The sequence below is a fragment of the Podarcis filfolensis genome (assembly GCF_964270895.1).
Source record: "Podarcis filfolensis genome assembly, chromosome: 5".
Classification (NCBI taxonomy): domain Eukaryota; kingdom Metazoa; phylum Chordata; class Lepidosauria; order Squamata; family Lacertidae; genus Podarcis; species Podarcis filfolensis.
Window position 1 is genome coordinate 19374958 of NC_139608.1, and position 9972 is coordinate 19384929.

The following is a 9972-nucleotide window of genomic DNA, read 5'->3' on the forward strand; positions in this document are numbered from 1 at the left end:
TTTACAATAGTTGATTATGTCCAAATTCATCAAATACATATTTAATATGAGTTAACAAAAATATATTTGTTTGGTTTTAAAGTCAAAACCAATTATGAGTTATTAGATGACATAATATTTATTGAATATAGTGAGAATCCTTTTACTTAACTGGATAAATTAACAGGGAGGATCCGGAACCGACGAGACCAGAGATTCACTGAGGACTGGAATAAATTTACAGATTATATGAAAAGTATATGTGATGATCAGATAACGTTTGTAAGTTTTCAGGAAGCTTTGTGAGAATGGATATTAGTAATACTGTTTAAATAATAAGATAAGGCAAGATAATAATGTAGTGCAATATTAAATTGAGAAATGTGGAGTAAGTGAGCAATATGGAGAATTAACAGACATGCTGATGGAAGTCCAAAAAGAGGATGTTGGTGATAAATTGGATGTTTAATTTTGTATAATTTTCTATTGGAAAATTAATAAAAATTATTTGCAAAAAAAAAAAGAGAGAATCCTTTTACTTGAATTTCTGTAGGTTTGAAAATGTTTTAATTAACTCCTTTTTCTCCATACTTAGTATATTTATTATTATTTCATAAATTGTTTATGGCTTAATCATATAAACCTCCAAGCAGTTTATGTAAGTTGTATTGATCCTAATTGGCTTAATGTCTGTTTCTATTCCTTTTTTTAGGTGGCGTACCTAATTCAACAAAATGTAATTCCTCCCTTTTGCAACTTGTTAACAGTAAAAGATGCTCAGGTTGTACAAGTAGTGCTGGATGGGCTAAGTAATATATTAAAAATGGCTGAAGAGGAGGCAGAAACCATAGCCAACCTTATTGAAGAATGTGGAGGTACGATTAAAAATTTGCCTTTGTATACCAAGGTCTTAGATTTGATAAAGTGATCCTTCAGTTTTTTGTTCTTGTATTTTTGCCACAGATCTGGAAATATTTTTATAGTTTCTATGGAGAAATATGATTTGTGGACATACTGGTTACCAGTGTGTTTTGAAAAAATATTTGTTTTCATTTTTACAGCTAGTCTGGGGTTCCTTCAACTTTTTTGTGTTAAACTTTACAGGGCTGGAGAAAATTGAACAACTACAAAATCATGAAAATGAAGACATCTACAAACTGGCTTATGAGATCATTGATCAGTTCTTCTCTTCAGATGATGTAAGTACATAATTCTGAAACTGAGTATTTTGAAGTAAAGTACTGTATGTTAAAAATCTGGTAGTGGACTTTGGTTGGATTGGAATATTATTATTTTTTTGTTAGTTTTCCAATATACCCCCAATAATAGCCAAATTAGAACAATAACAATTAATTCCCAAATTATACAATTAGGAAAATGCCAATCAACTTCCAATTAATACATTTTAGTTAAAGTGGCTCCCCGCATGGTGCATTTCCAATCTTGTATCACTGCATTCCATAATCTTAATCAATTTCAGTTATAATATTAATCCCTCAGTCAACCGATACATAATTAATGATTTCCATTCGTGATGTTACAATATATAAATTTATAAAGCTTCAAGTGAGGAACTCAAACTTTATCTTTATCCTGCCCTGCATGTGAAAACTATTATGTCCATGGAGATTCCTTCTGTCTGTATATGGTGTTGTCTCTTTCACTTCCCAGCTGTTGTTTTTTCCCATTGTGGCTGGGGGCAGAACTGAATTTCGAAGTTTCTCAAAGGTCTTACCTCTCTGTCTCTTGCTACAATGTCTCAGAACAGGCGACAGTCTGCTGGAAACCATTCTGTCTCACTAGTAAAACATGTTGCAGATCTTCGCCATTTCCCCCTCAGCCTAGGAAAAGGTGGGCAGTTTTCGAACGTGCTGAAGATTTAATACTGCTTTCCACCTCCCAGAATCTCTGCAGTGTTCTTATCACAACCCCCAAATTCTTTTCCTTCCAGCAAGGGATTTATGGCCCATTTAAACTTTATCTTAGATTACATTCCATCAGTAGCACACAAAAATCTCAGTCTTTTTTCCTTGTCTGTTGTTTTTAAATGGAGTTGAGGGGAATTAATCTATCTTAATCATGGGTAGGCAAACTAAGGCCGGGGGGGCCAGATCCAGCCCAATCGCCTTTAAATCTGACCTGCGGACGGTCCGGGAATCAGCGTGTTTTTACATAAGTAGAATGTGCCCTTTTATTTAAAATGCATCTCTGGGTTATTTGTGAGGCATAGGAATTCCTTCATTCCCCCCCCCCAAATATATACCGTATTTTTCGCCCTATAGGACGCACTTTTTCCCCTCCAAAAATGAAGGGGAAATGTGTGTGTGTCCTATGGGGCGAATGCAGGCTTTCGCTGAAGCCTGGAGAGCAAGGGGGGTCGTTGCGCACCGACCCCTCTCGCTCTCCAGGCTTCAGGAAGCTATCCGCTATCCGTGGGGGACCCAGCTCTCCCAGGGCTAGCGGAGAGCTTGCCTGCACCCAGAAGCTTGGGGCGCGCTGAGCTCCACACGCCCCAAGCTTCGGGATTAGCGCAGCGCTCCGCTAGCCTTGGGAGAGCTGCGCGGCTCTCCCACTTCTAGCGTTGACCTTGCCGGCAGTCAGAAGCTTGGGGCGCGCTGAGCTCCGCACGCCCCAAGCTTCAGGATTAGCGCAGCGCTCCGCTAGCCTTGGGAGAGCTGTGCGGCTCTCCCACTTCTAGCTGTGACCTTGCCGGCAGTCAGAAGCTTGGGGCGCGCTGAGCTCCGCACGCCCCAAGCTTCGGGATTAGTGCAGTGCTCCGGTAGTCGTGGGAGAGCCGCGCGGCTCTCCCACGGCTAGCGGAAACCTTGCCGGCAGCCAGAAGCTTGGGGCGTGCTGAGCTCCGCACGCCCCAAGCTTCGGGATTAGCGCAGCGCTCCGCTAGCCTTGGGAGAGCCGCACGAAGTTGCGCGGCTTTCCCAAGGCTAGCGGAGACCTTGCCGGCAGCCAGAAGCTTGGGGCGCGCTGAGCTCCGCACGCCCCAAGCTTCGGGATTAGCGCAGAGCACCTGGGGGGGAAATAATTTTTTCCCCTTTATTTCCCCCCAAAAAAACTAGGTGCGTCCTATGGGCAGGTGCGTCCTATGGGGCGAAAAATACGGTATATAGTTCGGCCCTCCACAAGGTCTGAGGGACAGTGCACCATCCCCCTGCTGAAAACATTTGCTGACCCCCTGGTCTTAATAATTCCAACATAGTCATATTTGAGCTTCCCCTCCCCCTCGGTTCATTTCAGATCAATCTGTTTCCATTTTTGCTTGTTAATATCACTATTAATCCAACGTCCCTTCCTCACTTGTAAATATCTTTTTATCTTATATTCTCGAGAGGGTTGCTGAATCATAAATATATAAAAGCTTAGAATAAACAAACTGTGGGGTTCCCTCTCCCCAACCAGCTCTCACGCCGAAGAAAATCTAACCTCAATTCAAACCTTTGACCTATGTAGCTGGTATATTCCACAGTATGTTGTTGCAACCCTTTTCCATCACATGCCAGTACTTTAAAGCCAATTAAGGATCCAGTTCAATGGAGAACCTCCTCTTCTTAATAGCGGGGTAGGAGGGTTTTCGCCAGGCAAAGTGCTTTTGCACTCAGCGCATTCCATGCCAGAACAAGAGCCAAGTACCGAGACGAACTGCAAGTGAAGCCCGTTCCCCCCATCCCTGGGGTGAATTTGCAATGATGATTTGCCCTCTGTCATTCTTGTTTTTCATTTGTCGATGATCACCTTCTATCGTGGGGGATGCCTTCATTGAGGCAGGTGGGACTGGAAGCCTGGAAGATTCTTATTTCTGGTCTGTGTGGTTCATTTACAGATAGATGAAGATCCAAGCCTTGTTCCAGAGGCAATACAAGGTGGAACATTTGGTTTCAATTCATCTGCCAATGTACCTGCAGAAGGGTTCCAGTTCTAGAGTGGTATTTTGGAAGTTGGGTACAATGCAGCACTGAATAAAATAAGGTTTGATCCATCAAGCTTGGCTCATGGGATCCGCTGCTGCATTAAATCGGGGAAGAAAATGGTGAAGATTTCATTTGGAATCACAGAAAAGCCCGAATGAAGTCAAGATGGCGAGTGGGTGCGAGTGAGAGTGAGTGGCAAAATGTAATGAAAAACTTCACACTGAATGCTTATATAGGTTGTTCAAAGGAAAAGGGCTACAGGTCAAAGATCTTCAGTGCCTGAGGAGGAACATTGACTTAATTAGCGCAATTGTGGGGGGAAAATGCAGTACTATTCCATCATCAAGCCATGTAAGCATAAAGGAGAATAGGATGCCCATATAAGTCCAAGGAGAATGAGCCCAGGTCTTGCTAATGAAGCACCGTGTGAATGGACAACATTGAGTGAATGTCTGGACTCAGTGCTGTGGGGCCACGTGTGTGTTTCAAATCTGGGCCTCTTTGCTCATGAAGCAGACTCCTAGTCTTGGAGTGGGGTGTGTACGAGAGTATGGTTGTGATGCTGTATGTGAACGCATGCAAGCTTGATTTGCCTTCAGGGGGCTGATAATAACCCTAGTCAATCATCAAAAGGAGTGTATAAGTGTTAACACTGGACACAAAAACAGAGACCGGTTTAGCAGCAGACTATGGTTTTACTCCTGCAGCCTGTGTTTTGTTTTATTCCCCACCCCTTTTATTTTAGTTATTTTCTTTCCTGTATGGCTTATTACTAGTTGCTTGTAAAGTCAGAAAACTTTGAGGAAGGCTTCCCTGTGCATTTGCACCAGATGACTGTTCATTGTTTACAAAAAAAAAAAGCTTTCCATATCATCAAAACTAATTTGTGTAGATTTTTTGCATGAAACTCATACAAACGTTTCCCTCTTCCAACTATTGTGTTGCAGTACACAAATTGCCATATAATACTAGAAAACAATAAAAAAATAAGTTTAACACCATCCTTTTCATTTTCAGAGACGACATAAAGCTATTTTTGCATGTGGTAATTTACAGCATAGCTCATTTTTAGATTTTATTGAGTCCTGTAACCAGCTGTTTCTGTTGTGGTAGGATACCGTGCTGTGTTTCAATGTTATTTGTTTTCAAACTTTGTTTTCTATGAAAATGATATGGAAACCTCAAAATAAAATTTGGTGCATATGTACTGCTGAAAAGATTGGAGATGTGAATAGATGTACAAATCAAGTCATGGTTTGAACACCGTTAATAATACCACCTAATCTGTCCAATTGTTCTAGACTTTTTATCTTTAGATGTAGGCAGCCATGAACAATCTATTTTGAGCCACTTTAGAGAGAACTTTGTATTCTTAACTTGCATACCAAATGCAAGTGGTTTTTATAATTGGAATAATACCTCAGTTTTGAGGTTCTGCACACTAAATTAAAAGTGACATTGCAAATATGTACAAAAGGAGAACTCTTTATAAGGTGGCTCATTGTAGGAAATGCTGTGCCTTCCCCTTTGAGCACAAGTGTTGCATGAACAACAGTTTGCTATAAGAAAACATACCAGGTTAGCCACCATTAGCATCTATATCTACCTTGTGGTTGTTTTTTTTAAATCAGCTGGTAATTCTGAAACGCAGTAGAATGGATAAAGATTATTTTGTGATCATAACTCTTTGTTGGACTAGAGTATTTTTGCAGCATTCCTTGTCATCAGAAACATGGTTAAAAGTTTAAAACTAGATGCAGCAGAAAACTAGCTTGTGAAATTTATCCAAGTAGAATGCAGGCTAGGCTGTCTTGGGGAAAATAAACATTAAAACTTACAACAATGTTACATTGGTGTATGCATTTTTGTCTATACAAATATTTACAGAACCTGCTTTTGTGTGCCATTATTTGATTAAGCAAGTAGAACAAAATTATAATGCTTTTATTTGATAATCCCTTTCACCCTTTCTGAAATCATGCCTCTTAGCCTTCATCAATTGTAGGTTGCCACACACAAATTGACTACACTTGAATGTAGATCCTCTGTCCCATTCACTCAGCAGCATAGTTTCAATATGTTCTTTTCCTCTTTAGGCCTGAGACCATGCTTTCCACAAATTATTTAAAACAAGGGAAAAACATCTGCAATGAAATACCCTCCTTTCTACTCCTTTATTACTGAATCAATTGTAAAAATGCAGTCACATACATAGCCGTTGTCCCAGAACTTTCACAACTATCCCTTCCCACAGAATTCAATATACTGTAATCTACTTTAGCAGAATTGTTTTCCTATTAATAAGCAACTACTGAAATAGTTTGGGTTTCAAAGTGTTATTTCTACCAGAAGATAACAAATAGTAATTCTCATTTGACATGTCTTTCTCTAAGCTTCAGTTTTTCTTTAAAACTATTCTTTGTGGAATGACCAGGTGTGAAATTGTATACGTTGCTGCTGCCGCCTGTGTTTAATGCATAGTAGGCAGGTTCCAGAAATAATTTATTGGTATTGTTCAAACATAATGCCAACACATGTGCCTGTGCATGGCAATTCCCTCTCCTTTTTTCAGTTTTAGGTAAATCACAGTCACTTTGGGTGGCGAGCTATGGTTTTTTAAGTCAGGAAAAGAGGGAGGGGAATTGGGACAGGAGCAGAGGGGAAGTGCATGAGTCCTGCTAATCTTCATGTACGAACTCCTTGGATACTGGGCAACTTAAGAAAAGATGGGAAACTCTGCTAAGTTAGTTTCAGGCACTAGCAATTTTTGAAAGCAGAGAAAAAAGGGTTTGGGGGGCGGGTGGAAATACCGCCACCCTTTTATAAATGTTTCTAGTTATACACAGATAAGCACAAATAACACTGTTCATCAAAATACCCATTTCAAAAACCAGTACAGTTCTGAAGTTGGGTATGAGCAGTACCGTCCTGAATGCATTGAAGCTACATGTCACAAGTTCTGGATTTTAAGATACTGAATTGCAGAGAATTGTTTCCACTGCAAATTGTGGAGCATCCTGTTCATCTTAGTGGTGTTCTATTAAAGGAACAATTATGGTAGAAAGTATGCAAGGAGGCTAAAATAGCCAGGAGCAAATGTTGTGAAGAAAGTAAAAGATAGCAACAAACTTCAATTGGGAATATTGGTTGAAGGCTTGAGCACATAAGCAACCATGGATAATGCTTTGCAAGAAATACAGAGGTTGAAAATAACAACTTGGCCTAAAAGGACATAAAGAATAGCTTGGTATATTCCTATTATGGCTTGGAAATGCTCTACACTAGTGAAGCTTTGGAATGTGTAGTTATCTAAAAGAACTTGTAGACCAGTCAATTGTTCCTATTCTAAATTTTACATACAAGCTATAATAATATTTGAGAGGTAAGGATTTTTATTAAGGGTTTAGGAAAGAACTAGAATTTTTTTTTTGTTTTAAACTATACAGTAATATTGCTTCATCATGGAATTTACACATGGTTCTGTGGAAGTATGCACAGTAAGGTAAAGGTAAAGGTACCCCTGCCCATATGGGCCAGTCGTGTCCGACTCTAGGGTTGTGCGCCCATCTCACTTAAGAGGCCGGGGGCCAGCGCTGTCCGGAGACACTTCCGGGTCACGTGGCCAGCGTGATGAAGCTGCTCTGCACAGTAGCCACAATCTAATTTAAAAATGTAATTTGCATGTTAAACTGGCATGTGCATATCTAGAGTTTGGCTGCCATTTTAAATGGCTAAGTCCTTACACATCTAGACTTGTTCAGCTGAATCAACTGCACTAAATATAAACAAAACATTTTAAAATGTCCAAACTTTTTCAGCATTTTATAAAACAGGCTTATTTGGGGAATTTTGCATTTAGTTGTCCTTTGTCATTTTCACTAGAGATTTTCCCCAACCACCACCACACTTGTTTTAAGGCATGGGTGAATGTGTGGTTTTCCACATGCCTGACTACAGCTATCATCCTTGACCAGTGGTTATGCTACCTGTGCTTTTTAAGACTAGGACTCCAACATCAAGTGGCCCATGGGTTCCTTATCCCCTGTTTTTGAAGATGGTTTCTAATATGGAGGTCCTGAATATTGTTTTCCCCTTACATATATATTTCAGGTTTGAGAACAGATTGTGCTGAAACATTAAGGCATCCTAGTAGCAAGGTGAAGTGGTGGACCTTTCAGTGTACAGTAAGGGGCAAATAAAAAGCAATGTTATTTTATCATTCATTTCTGGGGTTACAGTTTGATTCCTATAGGGAAATAAATGTTTTATGCAGGTTTTTCCTAGGTTAAACTAAGGATAATCCTTTAGTGAGAGGAAGGGGGATGACAGCTTCGAAAGAAATAAGGCAGTCACTCTTTTAACCTTTAGTATCACTCGTCATCTTTGAGTGCTCCTTTATTCGCACTAGCTCCATCTTTCTCAAGGAAATCGACAGGTAGTTTGCAACTGTTTTCTTGTCGCCCTTTCCCGCTGGCGTTCATTCTCCCGCTGTGGTGGTATGTAGCTTCCCTAATAAACTGGGCTTGGGTGCTTCACCCTAGAAACAGTGTGTCTGCATGCGATTCGTCCTCCTTCACGGTCCCCTGGCGTATGGCGCCCCGCGCGCTGGACACGGGCTCTCCCTCTTCCACGTTGCCCTTCTGCTCCCCTGAGCTGTGCCCATGCTCGGCTTGCTGCTGCTGCTGCCGCCTCCTCAGCTCCTCCCGGAAGATGGGCGGCAGCTGGTTCACGTACTCGCGCCACTGCACTTTGCCCGCGTGGCCGCGCTTCGGAACCGAGGGGAGGAATTCGTCGTGCAGCGGCGCCGCCGGCGGCGGCAGGGAAGTGGCGGACGTGCCGTGGAAGGACTTGGCCCCGCCGACGTCCCACGACGAGTGCATCGGCTCCAGCCGGGCCGGCGACACGCAGCTGAACCCGGTGGCGGTGGAAGCCAAAGTGCACGACAGGAAAGCCAAGAAGAGGCTCTGCCCGGGGCTGGCCGACAAGCCTTGCAGCTCCGGCTGGGTTAGCAGCCGCTCGCGGATCAGCGCCAAGAGGCACGAGCCCAGCGCCGCCGTGCACGCGATCATCATGGCGGTGACGCAGTGCAAGAGGGGCGCCAGCGAGCGGCACAGGCGCGCCCCGACGAAGTCCAGCGCCAGAGCCAGCGAGCCCGTCAGCACGCTGAAGAAGCAGCAGCAGGCGATGGCCAGCATGATCGGGCCCCCCGACGGGCCCAGCAGCGGCGTGCCCGGAGCCGGGTTGTCCTGCCGTATCGCCCAGGACGCCCCCAGCACAATCGCCCTCCGCTTCTTGTCTTCCACCAGCACCCAGATGGGGTAGGCGGCTGCCGTGCCCAGCACCGCCAGAGCCATGCTCTGAGCCAGCGCCGCCGCCAGGCTCCCTTTGCGCCGGAGCCGGTTTCGCCTCAGCAGCATGAGCCGGACGATCTTCGACTCCCCGAGGCTGGCGGTCGCCTTCTCCATGGCGACAAACTGAGGAAACCGCGCCGAGGAGACAAAACTTCGGGAGCCGCGCCTAAGGCGGCCCGTGTCCTCAGGGGCGGCTCCTGCCCTCGCTTGCCTCTGAGGGAACCGAGACCCGTTCGTCTCGTAAGGAGGGTCGTTGGCAGTTGGGGAGGGGGAGGGGGGCGCGAGGCGCAAAAATGGCGCCCCGCTTTTCCCGCCTGATTTTTCTGAGGGCTCGAGCGTTTCGTTAAAAGGCAAAACGCATTCCGTGGAGGTGTTTAAAATTAGGCACTGCGTATATATGGGATAACTTTCCCCCCATCAACGTCGTGTCGGAATCCGGAGTCATCCCGTTAGAAGAAATGAAGTAGTTCTTCACACAGCGCATACTTAAAGCTATAGGATTTGTTCTCAAAAGCTGTGGTGAAGGCCACCAGCTTTCAAAGGGGATTGGCCAAATTCATTAAAGATAAGGCTGTCAATAGCTACTAGTAGTCATCACGACTATGTGTTGCCTCCAGTGCCAGAGGCAGTGTTTGGGGTTTTTCTTCTTAAAATTCAATTTTTCGGCCTAAAAAAGCTCCCAGGGAAGTTTATAACTAAAAACAAACTTGGGCCTGCCC

At 43.6% G+C, this 9972-nt stretch overlaps 1 protein-coding gene across 2 annotated transcripts in view; it reads left to right on the top strand.

The window, feature by feature from the left end:
* KPNA4 (karyopherin subunit alpha 4) overlaps positions 1–5750 on the top strand; it is a 31520-nt gene extending 25770 nt beyond the window's left edge. The window contains exons 15-17 of one of the 2 annotated variants that reach the window (XR_014547966.1): positions 692–854; positions 1084–2243; positions 3105–5750. Coding sequence is in view for 1 of the 2 variants with exons in the window: in XM_083613359.1 (XP_083469485.1) it covers positions 692–854; positions 1084–1178; positions 3815–3913 (357 nt within the window). In the remaining variant the exon portion in view is untranslated. The remainder of the gene's footprint in view (positions 1–691; positions 855–1083; positions 2244–3104) is intronic. The other variant, XM_083613359.1, reaches the window with a different exon arrangement.
* The last annotated feature ends 4222 nt before the right edge of the window (positions 5751–9972 follow it).